At 38.6% G+C, this 21,356-nt stretch overlaps 1 protein-coding gene across 5 annotated transcripts in view; it reads right to left on the minus strand.

Annotated features, from left to right (window-relative positions):
* The window catches only part of ST3GAL1 (ST3 beta-galactoside alpha-2,3-sialyltransferase 1), a 131,250-nt gene that overhangs the window by 13,481 nt on the left and 96,413 nt on the right, over positions 1 to 21,356 (minus strand). For all 5 annotated transcript variants that reach the window (XM_012541839.3, XM_012541840.3, XM_031947229.1 and 2 more), the window contains 3 exons: positions 18,092 to 18,980; positions 7,458 to 7,654; positions 4,675 to 4,854 (listed from right to left, as the gene is read on the minus strand). In XM_012541839.3, the coding sequence (XP_012397293.1) occupies positions 4,675 to 4,854; positions 7,458 to 7,654; positions 18,092 to 18,403 (689 nt within the window). In that variant the 5' untranslated portion in view covers positions 18,404 to 18,980. The remainder of the gene's footprint in view (positions 1 to 4,674; positions 4,855 to 7,457; positions 7,655 to 18,091; positions 18,981 to 21,356) is intronic.

The raw sequence follows: 21,356 nt of genomic DNA on the forward strand, positions 1-21,356 counted from the left end.
ATATATATATATATATGTATATATATATATATATACATATATATATATATATATACCTATTAAAATCTTTTTTCTTTTAAGATCCAGTTCAGGAGTTACATTTTCCATAAAGCCTTCTTTTATACTACCAGATTCTCCTTCCATTCATATTTTCTTATATAACATACTTATTTGTATTTTGCATTATTTTCCCCTCTCTACTGCTAACAGATTATAAGTACCTTATTCATTCATTTATTTAAAAAAGATTTATTAAATGCCTACTACATACAGGGCAAGTACAGAGAGCTTTGTCCTACGGCAAGTAATTTATTATTCCATGTTTGCTGACTTGAATTGAAAAAATTGCTATTAATAGAGCTAAACAGCCAAATGTGAGCATTAGCTCTGAAGGGTAGGGTTTCATCAATGTCACCTGATGACAAGAGAAATCTCTGCGATTCACAGGGCTTCAGAGAGTGCTCTGATTCTTTTTATGGGTTCTACTCTTGAGACTAGATCAGAGAAGGTATTTTCCATATAGGTAACAACTCACTGGTTTTTTTCGTTGTTGTTGTTGTTTGTTTTTTTGCCATTGTTCAGAAAAGGAAGAAAACTTAGAAATGTTGATCATAGAATCCTCCATAGTATGGAGAACATGGTGGAAAAGATGGGCTACAAGAATTACAAATAGCCCTTCTTCTAGACTCAATTCAAAAGCCTCCTCCTCAAGAAATTTGTGACTAAAGACGAACTAGAGACCATTATTGATCACAAAATAGAAAATTTTGATTACATCAAATTAAAAAGCTTCTGTACAAACAAAATGAATGCAAACAAGATTAGAAGGGAAGCAACAAACTGGGAAAACATCTTCACAGTTAAAGGTTCTGATAAAGGCCTCATTTCCAAAATATATAGAGAACTGACTCTAATTTATAAGAAACCAAGCCATTCTCCAATTGACAAATGGTCAAAGGATATGAACAGACAATTTTCAGATGATGAAATTGAAATTATTACCACTCATATGAAAGTGTTCCAAATCATTATTAATCAGAGAAATGCAAATTAAGACAACTCTGAGATACCACTACACACCTGTCAGATTGGCTAAGATGACAGGAAAAAATAATGATGATTGTTGGAGGGGATGCGGGAAAACTGGGACACTGATACATTGTTGGTGGAGTTGTGAACGAATCCAACCATTCTGGAGAGCAATCTGGAATTATGCCCGAAAAGTTATCAAGCTATGCATACCCTTTGATCCAGCAGTGTCTCTACTGGGCTTATACCTCAAAGAGATCATAAAGAAGGGAAAGGGACCTGTATGTGCACAAATGTTTGTGGCAGCCCTGTTTGTAGTGGCTAGAAACTGGAAAATGAATGGATGCCCATCAATTGGAGAATGGTTGAGTAAATTGTGGTATATGAATGTTATGGAATATTATTGTTCTGTAAGAAATGACCAGCAGGATGAATACAGAGAGGCTTGGAGATAATTACATGAACTGATGCTGAGTGAAATGAGCAGAACCAAGAGATCATTATATACATCAACAATGATACTGTATGAGGATACATTCTGATGGAAGTGGATTTCTTTGACAAAGAGACCTAATTCAGTTTCAGTTGATCAATGATGGACAGAAGCAGCTACACCCAAAGAAAAAACACTGGGAAATGAATGTAAACTGTTTGCATTTTTGTTTTTCTTCCCGGTTATTTTTACCTTCTGAATCCAATTCTCCCTGTGCAATAAGAGAACTGTTTGGATCTGCACACATACATTGTAGCTAGGATATACTACGACATATTCAACATATATAGGACTGCTTGCCATCTAGGGGAGGGGGTGGAGGGTGGGAGGGAAAAATCGGAACAGAAGTAAATGAGTGCAAGTGATAATGTTGTAAAAAACTACCCTGGCATGGATTCTGTCAATAAAAAGTTACTATAAAAGTGAAAAAAAAAAAGAAATGGAAAAAAAAAAGAAAAAAGAAATGGACACCCATAATAAAAAAAAAGCCTCCTCCTCCATAAAGCCTTGCCCATCCTCAACCCTGGACTGGAAGCAATACTTGCAGTCTAAGTCTTTCGATCACCTGGTTTATAACCCTTTTTTTTTTCATTTTATTATAGCTTTTTATTCACAAAACACATGCATGGGTAATTTTTCAACCTTGATCCTTACAAAAACTTCTGTTCCAGCTTTTCCCCTCTTTCCCCCACCCCCACCCCTCCTCTAGATGGTAGGTAGTCCCATACATGCAAAATATATATAATGTTCTTAACATCTCTTCTTGGCATCTGAATTGAAGAAAAGCAGCTTGAATAGAAAACTGGTCTTGAAACTAAGAATACCGGGGCTGAAGCCCCACTTTGGGCACCTATAGGTTGTATGATTGAGATCAGGATGATCTAAACCAGTGATGGGAAATTTAAATAGAAATAGGAGTCTGTTCATAAGGATCGTTGTGGGCAGTACACTGACTCATTCTTAAATTGAAAATGTTGGCTATGTATTATTGTATTTTACTTTGTTAAATATTTCCCAATTCCATTTGAATCTGGTTCAGACCACACTGGGAGTGTGGTAGGCTTTGGTGCCAGAGTTTGACATCTCTTGGTCTAGCCGTCTCTCTAAGATTAAGTTGCTGAGAAGGTGAAAACCTGCTTTGGTGCGGGAATTTTTTCACTTAGGAGTTCCCTATAGCAATGAAATCAATCCCAGGTCTAGTTCTGATTCCTATTTGGAATCATATATTAGGACTAAGATATCTTGTCTCACCCTCTCATTTTGCAGTTGAGAAAAATGGAAGCCTAGAGAGGTTGGAATTGTTCAGAGTCACAGATAGTAATTAAGGAGTTTCATGTAAACTTTAGGGATCATTTTATCCAATAATTTCATTTTATAGATAGCATTTATATAACACATCAATATTTGCAAAATCCAATACAAATAATATCTCATTTTATCTTTAAAACAACCCTGGGAGAAAGGTGTTATTATTAATAATAATAATAATTATTATTATATTATATTATTATTAACAATTAATAATTTAACAATTGAGATAACTGAGAAAAAGGGTATATAACTTATATCCGGGGTCACCAGATAGCAATTATCTGATGCAGGTTTTGAATTCAGGGCTTCCCAATTCCAGGCCTGGCCCTCTATCCTGGCTACTTCAATTTATCAGCTCTTGGGCAACAAGAAGGGGTTAGGAATTTGGGGGAAAGGATCCAGAACAGGAGGGTAAAGGTTAAAAGGAGGGAGCAGAGTTGCCAAATCAGAAATGAAGGGAAATGACTTATTCTGTAATATGTGAAACTAGGAACCGAAACTAGATCTCCTGAACTCAGATCTAGGACACAGTGGGTATCTAATAATTGTATGTTGATTTGTGGACAAATTCCACATATTTTACTCGGCTGATGAAGTGGAGCCCCATTAATGTTCAATTAGGAAAAATCTTTTCTTGTGATTTTGGACAAGTGACTCTCCAGGGGTCTGAGACCCAGTTTTGTGACTTGTAAGAGAGAAACAACTTCTGTCTTAGATCACATCTGACCAGTTAACAGGACTAAGCCTAGCTCATCCCAAAGTTACAAGAACTACCTGGGACATCAAAAGGGAATAGCCTCTAACACATTTTAGACCTTTCGGGAAACTTTTTTGAGGCTAGACCTTAATTTAGTACTAAGTGCAACTTCCCTTCTGGGACCTGTCTTGGGGTTGAAGGGTCACTATCTCAGAGGGGAACAACCAGTTCCCATGAATGCTCTTTGGTTTTGGTCACATACAGATTCCTATAGTTAGCCCCTTTCCCACAATGACCTGCCACAATGGCAGGCCACACACATGAGAACTTCCTTTACTTTCTTTTTCTTTTTCTTTTTTTAATTTCTAGACTCTCAAACCCTGTGCTTAGGAATTCACCTATAAGCTTTTTGGTTTTTGGTTTTTTTTTTTTGCAAGGCAATTGGGATTAAATGACTTACTCACACAGTCATGTGTTTAAGGCCGGATTTTGATTGCCTTAGTTATCCTCTCAAACCCCAGGTTCCATTCTCCATCTCCTTTGGATCTAACACCCTACACTCTGTTCCAACTCACTATATCTGAAAGCCCTTTTCAATTGCAAGGACTTAAATCGCATGCTTTTATTAAGAAGATTGTGCCTTTGTGCCTCAAGTTGACTGAATGTTGAAGGTCTCCCATTCAAGTCCCAGATTCCCTTGTGAGATGTTATTAGTTCTCCTTTCTGGGATACAGGGAAAGCCCTGAAGACTTAGCATTGTTCATCTTCCATATCTATAAAATTAAGGATTGGAATTGCAAATCTGATATTCCATGGTCTGTGTTCCTTTGTTCCACACAAATTTATTTAGCACCTATTGTGTGCTAAGCTCTATGTTTGGATTTCAGGCCCTGCCTTCAAGGATCTGACAATTCCTTGGGTCCCTTCCAACCTTAATATATTCTGAGGATCCTTCACCTTCTAACATTTAATGTTCTAGGGACCCTTCCACTCCGGCATTCCACACTTTGGGGTCTCTTCCAAATCTAGCATTCTATATTCTCTGCCCCAATCTTCAAAGGACCCCCTTTGTTCTAAAAACCCACCAATGCATTAGGCAATATTTATTTTGGATATTATGCCTTGGTGCCTCAAGCTGACTTACAAGTTGATGGTGCCTTTGGTCAGGGCACTGATCACCCACTGCAAGTCCATGGTCTTAAAGGGAATCAGGATCATACTGACATTTTCTGCCAGTTCCCGGAAGCTCTCGGGGTACACCAAATGGTGAGTGGTCTTCCTCCCGACATCAGCTTCGAATCCTGCTGTGGGGGCCCGGTTCATCCTGAAAACAGAAGGCACAGGCAGGAAGGCAAGGAGACAAATTGTCAGAAGGCCTTATTTCTCAGATTTAGTTTTGCTTCATTCACTGGGTTACTTTGGGTTACTTCTCTTGGGGCTTCAGTTCTTTTGTCTGACAAATGAGGTAGCTGCACTAAATGACCTGGAAGGGCCCTTCCTGTCTTAACATTCTGTGATTCTGGGAGAGATTTTTTTCACTTAACACCTTTTAACTTAGTCTCAGCATCAGTTCGGCATGTCACGGCGAGTGGAATATGAGTGTCTGGAAGGGGACCTGACCTGACCTGAAGTGCCAATAGGCTCTGAAGGTACAAAAACATAGTGTTGAAGAAAGACTAGAGGTTCAGGGAAAAAGGCTTAGGATCCCATCTAAAGTTCTTTGCTGAACCAACCCATTGCTTGCTCTAGGATGCTGGAACATCTTGGTTTTAAAAGTAATAATGATGCTGTCCATCAATCAGTACACATTTATTAAGCATTCACTATATGCCGAGCGCTGTGCTAAATGCTGGGGACACAAAAGAGGAAAAAAACATTCTTGCCTCTAAGGAACATATAACCTAAAGGGAGTAATAACTTGCAAATAACTATGTACAAACAAGCTAAATATGAGATCAATCAATTAATCAATAAACATTGATTAAATATCTATTATGTGTCAGGCACTGTAAAATAAAGGATTTTTAAAAATCTCTGATGTTTCTCTCTCTCTGCTCTCAAAGCTTCTAATCTAAGGAGGGAGATGACATGCAAATAATTATGTACAAACAAGCTAACAAGATAAATTAGAAATAATTAATAAAGGAAATCACTAGAATTAAGAGGGTTGGGAATGACAATACTAATAACAATTTACATTTTTAAATCTTGACAGTTTAGAAAGTATTTTAAGCAGAGTGTGTGATTTGATTCTCACAACATCGTCATGAGATGACACAACTATGATTGTCTCCATTTTTCAGAGGAGGAAACTGAGACTCAGAAAAGTTTAAGTTACCTCCTTGGAATCAGAGAAGGAGGAAGAAGAGAGTTAGAACTTCATTTTAAGTTTTCTATTTTCCATTACATTGGGGTTACCCCCTCCCTCCATTATACCATGCTTTCTCTCTTGCTATTATAAGATCTCTTTAAAAACTGAGTAACTGAAATTCCTTGAATAGGGTCCAAGATGAAGTAGCCTTATATAAATTACAGCATTTAGTGAATAGTGTCAGAATATTATTTTAGTGTCAGAATTACTTATTTTAGTAATATTCTACTTTTTTCCAAATCAAGGAGCAAAGTTATTATAATTGTAATGCCAATTAAAGCAGTCTAAGTTCCAAAAGAAGTTAGGAAAGAACCAAGGGAAAGAAGATAAATTTACAGGAAAAACTTGGAGACCAGGTGCTTCATGTCACTGATATGCACCTCATTACTGAATTTTGTGACTTGGAGGCAGAGTTGAGGAGTGATCTGGTATGTACCTCATTATGGTCTCAGAAACTTTATTACTGTTATCACAGCCAGCAATGTTTGTGGAACTGCAGCACTCCCAAGACCAGGTGGCCTTAGGGTTATTGCCACACTCTCCCGAGGAGCTCCACCACATCATTCTCCCCCTCAAGCAAGTGGGATCCAAATTCATTTGGGGCAAAGGGACAAAGGACTCAACTTCTGGAGCTGTTTCAGGCTGCTAAGAGGCATAGAGCTGGCCCTGCTTAGACTCTACATTTATGAAACCATATTGGCTTAATTCCTTGGACATCATGTAGCATTTCATATGACCTTCAAATATCCTTATCGCATAATATTATAGAACAGAAGTTACATCAGAATTAAGATCCTTGAAGGCAAGGAATATGTTAATAGAAGGCCTGGTACTTAATAACTGAAAGCGTGAATGAATGAATATAATTAACTATTGCTATCAGTATCCAGTTACCAACTAGAATGGAACTAGAATGCCACAAAAGAATATTTCTTATTGAAACTTTGTGTCTTCTTCAATGCATGCAGTAGGTGTTAGATAAATGTTAAATAAATGGTTTATATAGTACTTTAAATTTTTTTAAAAAAAGATCTTAGGGTTGCTGAACTTGGAGTCAGAAAGAACTAAGTTCAAATCTGACACCAGACATTTACTAGCTGTGTGACCCTAGGCAAATGACTTCATTTCTTTCAGCCTTAGTTTCTTCATCTATAAAATGGGGATAATAGCACCTTGCTCATAGTGGCTGTTAGGGTAAAACAAAATAATTATATGTAATTTTTTTTCCAAAGCTTACAGTTCAATATAAATAAGTTGTGGTGCTCATTGTTAATGTTATTTTATTGTCACCCAGTGTCCCCAGTAATCCCTATGAATAGATATGAATGGCATTAATATCCCCATTTGGTAGAGGTAAAAACAGAAGTGTGAAAAGTTTAAACGATTTGTTTAAGGTAATACAACTCATCAGAGACCACGCATGGACTAGAACTTAAGTCTCCTGATTTCCACAGCTGAGACCTTTCAGCCGCTGCCTCTCAGGAATGGTGAGAAGCAGTGGTAGCTCCCTAGGGAGCCAGGGGACTACTGGGAGCCATGAGGGCCCCTTCACTCACCGCAGCACAAAGTCATGGCTGTCAATGTCTCTCCCATACTGGGACTGCTTCAGATTTCCCGAGTTGCCCACGACAGCACAACGCCTGCAGACCAGAGGCCCTTTCTCTAGAAGTGGGTCGATGTCTCTGGGAACAATGCGGAACAGGTCCTTGAAGGTGTCATTGAGTCTCCTGGGCAGCCTCTCCCTCTGGAGTTTCTGTGAGCAAAGGGCCAGAGGAGACACATTCAACAAAAAGGCCACAGGTGTCCTCAGGAAGAAAGCTCCTGTGCTGCTGGATGCTCACGGCACTACCACCCTAAGGACCAAGCTGGGCTGGGGAAAAGGTAGAGATGGTTCTTTGTTTGGGAACCTTTGCTCTGAATTCTACAGTAAGCACCTGCTGTATTATCATGTGAGAAATAACAGAATAAAACAGTTGTGTATGAAGAGGAGCGCCAGGTGAGGAAATAGCCATCCCATTTGCTCAGGTGTAGCCTTTTTTAGGTACAGGTTGGACTAAATGGCTTCCAATATCTCTTGCATCCCTCACTCTGCATCTGCTCATTTCTACTCCAAGGAAGCTCATCACTTCCACCTGACACCATCTCCCTCTGCCTCCTTTTCCTTTCTGACTAAAGGGGGAAACATCAAACTCCTTCTAAAGCCTTCCTTTATAGAGGGCAGAAAGTGGACTCTCGGCTTCCTCCACTTTGCATCTTCTGCTCTGAGTTTAACTCCACTGAAACCCCTGATCAGAGAGTCCCTAGTCTCTGTTTCCTCCTTCACCCTCTCCAACAGCTTTCCTACCTCTTGTGTATTTTCTCTCCTCATTAGAGAGGCAGGGCTATTTTTCTCTTTATTAATTGTATCCCCAGAATTTAGTATTAAGCACAGTAGGTGTTTAATAAATGTTTATTGAATTGGATTGGATTGAGAATCAATCAACAAAATTTTATTTTAAAAATATATTTTTAATTTTCAATAGTATTTTAATAGGAATAGTACTATTTCTAAATATTTATGAAGGGCCTATTAAGTACCATGAAGTGGGTAAAAGTTCTGGGGATGCAAAGAAAAATAAAAGCTAAGCTCTAATAAAAACTATTAAATTCTAATAGTGTAGATCACATATACACAAATATATATATATATATATATATATGTAAAATAGTGTAGCTCAGATATACACAAATTTATACACACACACACACACACATATATGAGAACTACAGAAGAGATTTAAGGTAAATTTGACACTAACAACTGAAGGGTTCCAGAAAACAGCCTTCTTTAGGAATTGGAACTTAAAGGAAGCTGGGGATTTGGAGGCAAAGATTGGGAGGGAAAGCATTCCAGGCTTGGGGAACTAATGGCACAAATATGGGAATGGAATTTGGATCATTGTATATGAGGATTTCAAGGAGGCCAGAGTACATGGGGAGTAGTAATGTTTTTAAGGATTGAAAAAATACAAAAGGTCAGAGTCTGAGGGGTAAGCCTTCCTATACCAAAGAGAGGAGTTTATATTTGATTCTAGAAGTAAGAGGGAGTTTCTGTCCCAAGTTACCAGGGAAGCATACTTTAGCTCAACAAAAAGGGTCGCTACCCAACAATTAGAGATACCCCCGAAATAGAATTGCCCGCTTTGTGAGGTTGTAAGCTATAATTAGGGGGAAATTTTCAGTTGCAAATTCTGAGTCAGCAAAAGTATTTCACCCTTCCTAGACTCTGTGATTCCACTGGAGTGGGCAATCCCTCCATGGAAAAAACTGCAGCCCCTCCCAAACTTGGTGGTTATTTTTGAGAGTTGTTGAGTCAGCAAGAATGGCTTAAAAAGTCAATTCACATCTAAAAGACTCTATTGCACCAATGGGGTTCCCCAACTATGTTTAGTTTTATGAGAAATACCACAGAAGTTAAAAAGCATGGTTCTTACTCAAGTGAAATGGGACTACCTAAGTGGGAGAAACTAAAAATCTCTAGTCTTGTAATGGAATTATCTTTGGACCAGCAGGAGATCAGGGTTCTTGGGCCTAGCCCTGCTACAGACTTGCAAGCCATTTACAATGTACAAGTCATTTCTCCACAAATGGACCCCAGTTTCCTCATCTCTAAACTGAAGATGCTGGACATATTGATCTTTAAGGTCTCTTCCAGCTTTTCTTAGATAACTATTTCTCTTATCTTTAAATGCAGGGGACACTGGTATTTTTGCAGTTCCCCATATCTATCAGCATTGCTAACCTAAAGGGAAGACATGGCTATTTTATAATGAAAGGATAAACTCAAAACTTTAAAATGTTAAAAATTATTTTTAACATGTAATGGGGGAAAATAAAATTTCCTATTAAAACAAGAGATCTTTCACAGTCCTTCCAGATGCTAGCTACAGCCTTTCCATTTAATATTACCTTTTATCTACTTTATATTTATCTTTTATGTGCCCAGATGTTTGTGTCTCTTACTATAATGTGAACTCCTAACTATTATAATAATGTAAATAAAAAGGATAACACATGTTGCAAAATTACAAAGAACAAACTTGGCCCAACTTCTCCTGACTCTGCTGCAGAGAGGTGTGTGGTGGGATGGGAAGGAGCACATTTCATATATTGTATGGATGGGTTTTTTTTCTTTTTGATTTATTGATCAATTTGCTGATTTTTATTTCTCTTTCTTCTTCCTCTCCCCCATTAAAATTTTCTTTGTTATAAGGGATGATTCTCTGGGAAAGAAGAGGGCTAAAGGGGGTTATAAATCAATAAGAACATAAAAAAATTTTTTTAGGATGCCTTTCTTTTTAACTCTAGTGCTTAGCACAGTACTTATATATAGAAAGTACGTAATAAACACTTGCTTACTGATTGATTCACTGTTTACTATTGTAGCTGGATGTAAAAGTTCAAAAGAAGACTTGGAACTTTTTTCAATCCTTTCTGGGCTGAGAGAGCCTGAAAGTCATACATAAAAGTGTAATATATCAATCAACGAGCAAATGTTTCTAGCGGAACTAGGGAAAAGACAAAATAAAAATCTTTGCAACAAGTAGAACTGCCCAAAAGTGGGGTGGGCCCTCATTGCAGACTTCTAAGTGACATTTTAGTGATGTTTGAGAAGAAATTCTTGTTTAGGCTGGACTAGAGTTCTGGGGATCCTCCCAATTCTGAGGTTCTATGGTCCTGTGATTCTGAGAGGGTGCGGTTCTCCTCACAGGTTAGGATTGGCTCCAAAGCAGTCCAGTTCTCCTTGGTAACGGCAATAACATTTTCCTTTGAGGATGCATCTGCCCTCAGCAGGACTGAATGCACCTGTTGAGAGGGAAATCTTTACTAACTGTTTCCTTTGGTGGAGGAGAGGGGTGGGTGGGGGTCTGATTGAGTCACTAAGAACCCAGTGACCATAAGGATTCAGGGCTCCAATTCCCCACCTGAAGGCTGGCTGGTGTGAAAAACCAGGCTATTTGATGCAAAACAAACTCCGATCCTGGCTTCTTCCCAGGGACTATAAAGACTTCTCGTAGCAACCCCAAAAGCAAACAATCTTTCCTATCCCTTGTTTAATACTAGAAGGTTGTGTCACCCTGAGGGGAGGCTGTGTAATTATTATAACAAGAGAGAGAAAGCATCTGAAATTTCATCTCACTACCAGTCAGGCTGATGTGGGTTTCCAAGGAAGCCAAGGGTCCACAAGGCTAAGAGAATCATGGGGTAGCTTGGAGGAGCCCCCATCCAGGTAAACTTTCTACTTGGCTCTTTATTAGTCATTAGGGGACATAGCCCTTTATTAGTCATTTTCTTCATAGTGCCTTCCCTCTGAAATCACCTTCTGTCTAGCTTGTAAACATGGACAGTTATTGGCACATTGTTTCTCACATTAGAAAATGAAGTCTTCATAAAACCATTGTTTTTTTTGTTCTTGGTTCCCCAGTGCCTGGCACATGGTAATGGCTAAATATTTGTTGACTGACTGAATGTCTACAGAAGCCGTTACGGGACTATTGGGGGTAACTGGGTGGTACAGTGGATAGAGTTGGACTGTGGAATTGGGACGCCCTGATGTTCAATACTAGATTCAGATACTTATTAGCAGGGTGACCTCTCTGTCTCAACTATAAACTAAGAATGGGGCAGCTAGATGGTACCATGGTATTCATGGAAAAAGGGTACTCATTTTTCCTGAGTTCAAATTTGGCTTCAGACACTAGTTATGTGTCTCTGGGTAAGTCACTTAACCATGTTTTTCTCTTCATCTATAAAATAAGCTGAAAAACAAAAGGGCAAACCACTCCAGTCTCTTTGCTAAGAAAACACCAAATAGGATCTCAAAAAGTCAAATATATCTGAAATGATTGAACAACAGCAAAAATTGGGTAAAATAACAACACTGATGTCCCATGGTTGTTGTGATGCTTAAATGAGGTTAATGTTTGTAAAGCACCTTGCAGACCTTAAAGTAATCTAACGTTGATTTATTTAATTTTATTTATTTATGAATTATGGTGATGATGATGATGATCAGCCCTTCCTCCCCATATCAGATAATAGACTATTCCATTCAAAGTAGCGATAGTGAGCATATAGCCACAAGGCTGTGATTATGCACAGGAACTCTGGATCACAGAAGTCATACTCTTAGTGAGGGGAGAGACCTCAATGATCAAGTTAGTCCAAACTCATTTTTACACATGAGGTACAGAAAGGGAAGGATTCTTAAAAGATCACACAAGCTAAAAAGTGATCCACTTACTATTACAATCTCACAGCATTTATTAAATGCTTACTATGTACCAGGTGGGCAGCTAGGATTTTTAATGACTAGATTACAGGACTGGAGTCAGGAAAATCTCAATTCAAATCCAGTCTCACATACTGTGTGACTCTGGGCAAATCACTTAATCCTGTTTGCCTGTTTCCCCATTATAAAGGGAGATGGAGAAGAAAATGGCAAATCATTCCTAAATCTTTATCAAGAAAACCCCATATTGGATCACAAAGACTCAAGACTGAAAAACAACTGAAAAAAATACCAACTACTGGACTAGTGCTGGGGATATAGGGAAAGACAAAAGCAAGATCTTTGCCTGGGGAAATACTACGTAACTACGTACAACTGAGATATGTACTGTGTAAAAAATGGTCATCTCAGAGAAAAGATACCTGTTGGTGGAGAGGGAAGAATGGGAAAGGGTTCTTGAAGAAGGTGGGAAGATGACAACCCTTTAGGTTTCTATAGCACTCTGTGGATTACAAAACACTTACCCACCTTTTAGCCCTCATCCAGTCTCATAATAACTGTGGGAAGTTGGCAGAGTAAGTATATTTGACTCATTTTGAAGATGAAGAAACTGAGACTCAGTTTTTAGATTATTTTCTCAAACATACGTAGCTGTAACTGCATTCTAACTTTACACCTAGTGTGTTCCTATTCCTTTTAACAGCACCTCCAGCTTGAACCAGGAAACCATTAAGTGAGCTCATCTTTTTTGTTTCCTTGCCAGTTTTCTAACCCTCTGAGTATATATAGTTGGCTCTTGCATCATGCCTTGAAAACTTAACCAGCAGAGAAACATGAGAACACAAGAAACCACAGAATCACTGAATCAAAGAAGCAGAGAAATGGAACAACTCTACCCTTAATTAGGAATCCTCTTTATCTAAGTGGCCATCCAGCTGCTTCATCTCTAAAAATTATTAGTGACAGGCAACTCCCTACCTCCCAAAGCTCTCTGACATTTCAGGACAGCTGAGAATTTCAGGAGTTTTTTCCTTCCATTGAGAAGATATGTCCTCTGACCCAGGATGGTTCCAGTTTATGAGTCTGTCTCTAACAAGGGGCGTCACATTTGACACGGACTAGACATGTGCTGCCTATGGTGGAAGGGTACAGTCATCCTCCTCCCTGATCCAGGTTTAGTGGTTTGGGATCCCTTCCAAAACCCTGGAAACTATAAGCTGACTGCAAACTCGATATAATATAAGGCAGCTGTTCGTAGTGGCTACCAAAAAAGCAGATGTGATCTTGAGGAGCATCAGAAAACATATAATGCTCAGAATGGGGGATGTAATAGACTCACTCTATTCTGTCCTGGTTAGATCACATCTAGATACAAATTCATTTCTGTTCCATTCGAGGACCATCAGGGGAAAGGATATTGATAAACTAGAGTTCATCTAGAACAGGGCTTCTTAAAACTTTTTCCAGTTGTAATTCTTTTCCACCAGAGAAGTTTTTACCCAATCCTGAGTATATAGGTATATAAAATGGGTATACAAATAAAACATTTATTGATAATTTTGCAACCTCCACATTCAGCTGAGGTCATAACCTATAGTTTAAAAAGTTTTGATCTAGAGAAGGGCAATCAGGGGGCTTTGCTGAGAAGTGAGAATGCCACCTTATCTTGACCAGAATTATACGTTTCACAACTTCTTGTTACTTCCTCAGCCATCTGATGGTGTGCATCAGCTCCTCACCCAATTTTGGAACTCCTCTGTATAGACTTTCATCCTCTCTTAAAATATAAACTCAGGGAGGGTAGAGACTGTCTCACTTATCGGTATTATTATTTCTAGCATTTAGCACAGTACCTGGCACATAGTAACTGCTTAGTAAATTATCTATCTATCCATCTACCTACCTATCTTATCTCATCCATTTATCCTCTCTCTCTCTTTCTTCCTATCTGATCCATCCATCCATATATACATCCATCTATCTTATCTCATCTATTTATCCTTTCTATCTTTCTTTTTGATTCATATAGACATCTATCTATCTACCTAACTCCCTTGAGAGGAGTCAAAACTATGTTATATGAGGATCAATTAAAAAAAATTTGATATTCTGACGTAGAGGGGAGAGAGAGAGAAAGCACTGGGGTGGAAGCCAGAAAATCTGAATTCAAATCTGAATTCTATCACTTATAGTATAATTTACTGATAGAAAGGACCTTAGAAGTTATCCAGGCCAAACATTCATTTCTTCAAGTGAAGAAACTGAAGTTGTATCCAGGGCTATACGGTTATTGAGTGTATGAGGTAGGACTTGAACCCTGGTGTTCCTGATTACAAGTCTAGAGCCTTATTCCATGCTACTTCTAAACTACATAAGTGATTTGGAGCAAGTTATTTACCCTTTCTCAGACTTCAATTTCCTCATCTGAAAAATCAGAGTGTTGGATTAAATGGCTTTTAAAGTATCTTCCAGCTTTAATTCTGTAACTTTTTTAAACCTGAAAAAATACATTTAGGGAAAGCTGGAGGCAAATCATTATTTAGAAATAACTAAAGGATTTTCATGTGGAAGAGGGATGATAGTTAAATTTGTGTGGCTTCAAAGGGAAGAATGAGGAGACATGCTTAAGATCATAGGAAGGCTAAATTTGGCTCAGTACAAGGATGGACTTCCTATCCACTTATCCACAGACATATTTAAGGAGGAACTCGATGAGCACTGAACTGGAGCCAGTGTAGAAGGGGTTCATATAAGAGTTGGCAGATTAGACTAGATCATCTCTGAGTCCTTTCCAACTCTGAGATATTGTGATTAATGTGCAGGTGTAATAGTAGAATGGGAAAACAGTGAATTAAAAACTTATTAAGCATCTGGAAGCTAGGTGGTAGAGCAGATAGAGCAGGGGGCCCGGAGTCAGGAAGAACATAAACAATAGCTGGGTCTGGCAAGTCACTTTTCAGTTTCCTCATCTGTAAAAAGAACTAGAGAAGGAAATAGCAAACCACTCAACTATCTTTGTCAAGAAAACCTGAAGAGCAGGAAATGACTAAAAATTGACTGAACAACAAGAGGGCAGAATAACATAATATTCTATTATTATATAATAATATAATATAATATTATGTTAGACTCCCAGGAGATACAAAGTTAGGCAATCTCTGCCTTCCTGGAGCTTTTGGTCCAGTAAGATCTGCCCACAATTTCTGCACACAAGGAGCTCATATGTTAATGATGGCTACCACATTATAAATATATTGAATCAAAATATTCTCAGAGTAGAGTGTGGATTGAGGCACATTGTTTTTCTTCATTTTCTTTTTTTCTTTTTGTTTATTTTTTTTCTTGCAACATAGCTAATACAGAAATGTTTTTCATGATTTCATGTTTATAATTGATATATTATTTGCTTTCTCACTGGTGGGGGAAGGAGAGGAAGGAGAAATTTTCAAAATAAAAATTTCAAAAAATGAATATTAAAATTTTAAAAGGATATCCTCAGAAAAGATGAAAGGTAGTTATAGAAGAGAAAGAGCTAGAGTGGGAATAGCTCAAAAAGGCTCCCCAGGAGAGAATGTGATTTGAGTTGAGTCAGGTCAGGGAAAGCAGGAGGCTAAGATGAGGAGACAGAGTATTCCAGGAATGGGGAGGAGCAGACCAAAGGCATGGACATGAGTGATAGAGGGTTATAAACCAGCAGCAGCCAGCAGGGCAGGGGAGGGGGCTCACAGAGTGGAAGAAGACTGGAATGGCTGGAAGATATTTCAACGCCAAACAGGGGCTGTATATGTGATCCTGGAGTACTGGAGCTCAGTGGGTAGGGCAGAAGAACATGGTCAGACTCCAAGTGTTAGATCACTACAGAAGTAGGGGAGACTAGGTGGGGAGACCAGGACACTTGTAATACACAAAAAACAAAATAGGGGAGACACATAAGCTCTAATAGCTCCTGATCTACCACAGTGACCTCCATTCTGACTCAAACCTCCATCTCAGTTTCTTCATCTGTAATTAAGGATAACAAGCAACTGCTTTCCTGATTAACTGCTTTCCTATTCAATATATCAAACCCTATTTCCAGATTATTTTGAGGAACAAATGAGGCAATGTGTGTGGAAACAGTTTATAAAGTATAAGAAATGCCTGGGCAAGGCCTCCATCTTTAGAACGGTCATTGTACTATAATTAGGGACAATAAACAGCTGCTTTTCAGATTAACCCTCTGGATTATTTTGAGGAACAAATGAAACAATGTGTGTGAAAACAGTTTGTAAAGTATAAAAAATGGCTGGGCAAGGCCTCCGTCTTTTGAACTGTCATTGTACTCAGTGATTCTGAAAATGAGTAATGAGCTCTCTGCCCTGGGTCACGAGTCTCTCCTACCCCTTTCACAATACCCACGTGGACCGCTTATCTGTAGATTTGGCTGCTTTTTCTAAGGGGCATATGTGGGAAGGAAGTTGGGACTGGGGATGTCAGGTGCTTATCTTGGCATGTGAGGGGAATTTGAGAAAGGGGAGACTCCCCTAGGGGCTCTTGAGGCAAAGATTTGTGGCTGGACTGGAATCAAAGAGATAATGGAGAGGGAGATAACGCCAAGAGGAGGGAGAGAAGTAAAGTAATGTCAGGCTATTGCTGTTAGAAAGTATGCTAGGAGAGAAGGAAGCCAAGTGTTTGTATTTGTATTCCTAGCACTTATCACAATGCTTCATATATAAAAAGTTCTTAATAAATTCTTTACATCTATTTATCATGTATCCATTCTATCACCCATCCATCCACTTATTTGTCTATCCATCTGTTTATCCATCTTTTTAGCTATCACCTATCCATCCATTCTATCACCTATCCATCCATCCACCCATCCATCCATATTCTCACTATTAGTTATGTGACCCTGGATAAGGCACCTGTGATTAAGGTTACTTATTCAGAGTATCCATGATGATCCAGGAGCGGGTAGGTATTAATATGATCGCACATTTCCTACTCTTTTTATGTCCTTATGCCTTTCAAAAGTTGCTATATCAAAAAAAAATATCACTTAATACATTCCAGTCAATTTAGTGATGACATTCTCCAAATTTAGTAGCCTGGTTTTCGGATGACAGACAAACCTCATCCACTTACTAGTTATATGTACCTGAAAAAACCTGTTTGTCTCAGTTTCCCCATCTACAAAAGAGGGATAATAATAGTACTTGCCTCCAAGGGTGGTTATGAGGATCACATGAAATAATATTTATAAAGCACTAACATAGTGACTGGCACATAGTAAGTGCCATATAAATGTTAACAATTGTTATTATTATTAACTAGTGCTGATATTGTTCTATTTCATCAAGGAGAAAAGGAAAGCACTAAGAGATCAAGTGATTTGCCAAATTTGAACATTTCACAAGTAGGAGGGGCAGGGCCAAGTCTAACACCCTGATCTCAGATGCTACTTCATCTTTTCATGACAGGCCCTTAATTATCTATTCTGAACCATATCATTGTAGACTTTAAATTGTTTGCAGCTGTTTTATGTCTCTCAGGATAAAAGCTTCTTGAAGGCAGGAACCATGTCTTTTCTAGGGATGGGCTGGTAAATATTTATCAACTGACTAGGGGGAAAAAAATCTTGTCCAGCATAGGCTTTTAAATTTAATATGAACTATTAACACTTTCTTCTTAAGTCTTAAGAAATCAACAAAATAACACACCAGTCCCTAAACTGTAGCCCGCCAATCTGCTGAAGTATAAATGCTCAGACTGAAAATTTAATAATCAGTCAGACGGACCCATTTCCAGAACATCCCTGGCCTTCTCCTCCCAGACGGTACAACCAGCATCACTTAGCACACAATCAACACCACACAGCTAACACTCCCCGGTGGACCCTGCAGTTCAGACACCCAAATTCGGCCCCCAACTACTTACCATCCACCATTTATAGGTGTCATTCTCCAAGAAAGCATTCTGGGCATTCAGCAATGGCTGCATCGTGTGATTAAATCTCTCATCGAACCAAGGCAGAAACCCAGTCTCTGAGATGCATTGGCTGCAACTACAAGGCCTGTCAGGGTGCTTCATGAATCTTTTGAAGTGCTCTGAGAAATGCATCACCATCTGCTTGGGGAACCAGGTGTAGGTAGTTGTGGTGTGAGCATAGTTCAAGAAGAAGGATGTGAGAAAAACCAGGAGGATGACGAAGGTAAACACTTTCAGGCCTTTCTTCCTGATCGCCACCATCTTTTTTCCCCAGTGGGAGTCTTAGCAGGCAGGAATGGGTTAAGAGATTTCTCAGGGGCTGAAAAATTGGGGTGAAGCCTTATTTGGTTAAAGGAAGAGAGAGGATATATATCCTTAGTGGAGGGGTAAGGCCCACACCAAATTCATCTTTTTGAGAAGAAGTGTTCCATTGTCCCCTAGAACTTCTGTAATCTTCCAGGAACAGTGAGTGTATCATGTAGGGAGTCACTGTTCTATTTATCTTATCACTTAGTGTTTTAAATAAAATAATATTGGTTCTGTTTCTTCAGTTCTCCTAAACAAGGACTGATTTCTCTTTTCAAGGCTTTAATCAAAACAAATAACAGTGATTTCCTTTCCCTGTTCAAACAGATTGAGAGGCAATTAATATCCGTGTCAGAGTCTGACTAGCCTTGAGGCGGAGAATATCAATGAAGGGACCTCGCTGCAAGATGAAAGATTCTTTTCCTCATACCTCCAAAAAGTTTGTCTTCCCTGAGATTGAATCCTGGGTGCCAATCAAAGGAGCGAGAGAAGGAGCCAGCATTTGCTTGAATCACAGGGACCTGGCTGTTATCTGCATGAAAGAAAAAAAAAAAAAAACAAAAACATAATGAAACTGTGTTGAGTACTTGATGGAAAAAAAAAAATCGACTTGCTTTCACAACCATAACTTTCTTCTCTTTCTCCCTCTTTCTCTGTCTCTCTCTCTTTTTCTCTTCCTCTTCCCTCTTTTCCTCCTCTCCCTTTTCTTTCTCTTCCTCCTTCCCAACTTCTGATTAAAAAAAAAAAAATTTTAAAACTGCTTAAAACACTTCCAAGCAAAGGAAAAATCAACAGAATGCTTTACAAAGATAGGAACATACTGTTATCTACATTTTATAAATAATGAAACTTGGGTTTAAAGGAAGAAAACGATTTGAACATTATTAGATCATAGATACAGGGCTGGAAAGGCCACTGGTAGGCATAAATCTAGATCTGGAGGGGACCTCCAAGATCAGCTAGCCCAACCCACTCATTTGCAAATTGTTTTGTCCTTTGTTCTAGAAGAGGGCCAGGACATCAGGGAGATGATACTGTGACATGCAAGTGAATGGGATTTAAGTGAGGGAGGGCCGGACAAGGTCACCTGCCTCACTTTCCCCTCCAGAACCATCTGGGTCCAATGCCAAGATATAGACCAGGATAACTGGAGGTGGCCCTGGAAGCAGCGGGAGACCTGGACCTGGTAATCAATAGGTCTCAGTTTGACTGAGTCTCACTCATTCAGTAATTAAGGCTAGGCCACAATTTCATAAGAAAAATAAAGTAAAGAAAAGCTAAATGATGTATCCAAGTAAAGGACCAGGTTGGGAAGCGAATGCCAATTGTGGACCTCAGTTCCCTCATTTGTGAAATTTGAGAATGGCATCTGAAGTTCCTTTCGGTTACAGATCTATGATCTTTTGACCCCAAATGCCATATTTACACATTGCCTATAGCTAAATATATAATCATATGGCCTAGTGCATTCAAAGCCAGAATGTGAATGCTTTAAGCCCAATGCTCTTTTCCTTGCTTATTCTGTTTCCACAGATAGCAAAAGGGGCAGTTGTCCCTTGGTCTTCCATTTTACATTACAAGTTACCAAGCAATTCAGTGTTTTTATTAGAGAAGACCCTCTGGCTTGGAGTTATCCTTTACCTGTGATTGATCTTAATAGTAATATTAACTTATATTTATACAGGACTTTAGGTTTGCAAAACACTTTATATTATATTATCTTATTGGGTCCTCATAACAACTCTGTGAGTTAGAAGCTTACATTATCAGTCTCATTTTACACATGAGAAAACTGAGACAAGGTGGCAGAGAACATAGATATTATTATATAATATTATATATTTATGTGTATATATAGTTATTATATATTATACTTGAAATCAGACTTAAATTGGAATCCTGATTCAGATACTTATTAACTGTGTGATTCTGGGCAAGTTACTTAATATTGTTAAGCTTTAGATGTTTCCTCATCTATAAAATGAGGATAATAATGGAACTTAACTACCAGGCTTGTTAAGATTTGATGAAATAACATAGTAACATACTTCACAATACACACAATACAGTGACATACTATCCTCATCATCTTCATCATTATTGATAATGATGATAATGATAATAATTTTTAAAAATGACTTATCCAGGCTCACAGTTAAATATCAGACAGCAGATTCAAACAAGTATCACTGAATCTATCTTGTGCCCTATCGAGAAGCTTAGGCTGCATTTAACTCAGATTATTTTTTCAGTTCTGTGACTCTTACATCAAAGACTCCAAGAACATCCAAAGTAGTTATGTTTTAATACAAAGGATTCTCCTGGGGAGTATATTATTATTCCATTTTAGAGGTGAGTAAACAGAGGCTTAGAAATGTCAGAGGCAGTGTTAGAATTCACATTTTCCAGCACCAGATGCTTGGGTCTTTCCAGTACATCCAAATTCTAGTATACTCAATTTTAAGCACCTAAATGACACTCTGAGCTCTTCATTTGCTGGTGGCCACAATGGAGGTCTTCTCCCTCACTCATAAAGCCCCTCCTTTCCCTTTCTCTTTGATCTGGTGATTGGAAAAGAATTTGGGAGGGCATACAGAATGTTTGGGGGGGAAAGATTCACATTTGTTTGGGCAGAATGCACCCCACCACCACAACATTTCAGGAACAATTTAAAGCTGGTTCTTTCCCCAACCTGGCGTATACCAACTATAATTCACCATTTAACAGACTCACAATCTTTTACTAAATAGCATCCCAAAACAGTACACTACAGGGCATGGTGACACCTTGATTAATCATAATATAATTAAATTCCGAAATTGTTTCTTGGGGGGGGGGTGGAGGGGAGAGAAGGGGCACTCCCTTTTGGAGAGATTTAAAGCACAGCTCAAGGAAAACAAGAGGTTAT

Source organism: Sarcophilus harrisii, chromosome 1 (assembly GCF_902635505.1).
Source record: "Sarcophilus harrisii chromosome 1, mSarHar1.11, whole genome shotgun sequence".
In the NCBI taxonomy this organism is placed as follows: Eukaryota; Metazoa; Chordata; class Mammalia; order Dasyuromorphia; family Dasyuridae; genus Sarcophilus; species Sarcophilus harrisii.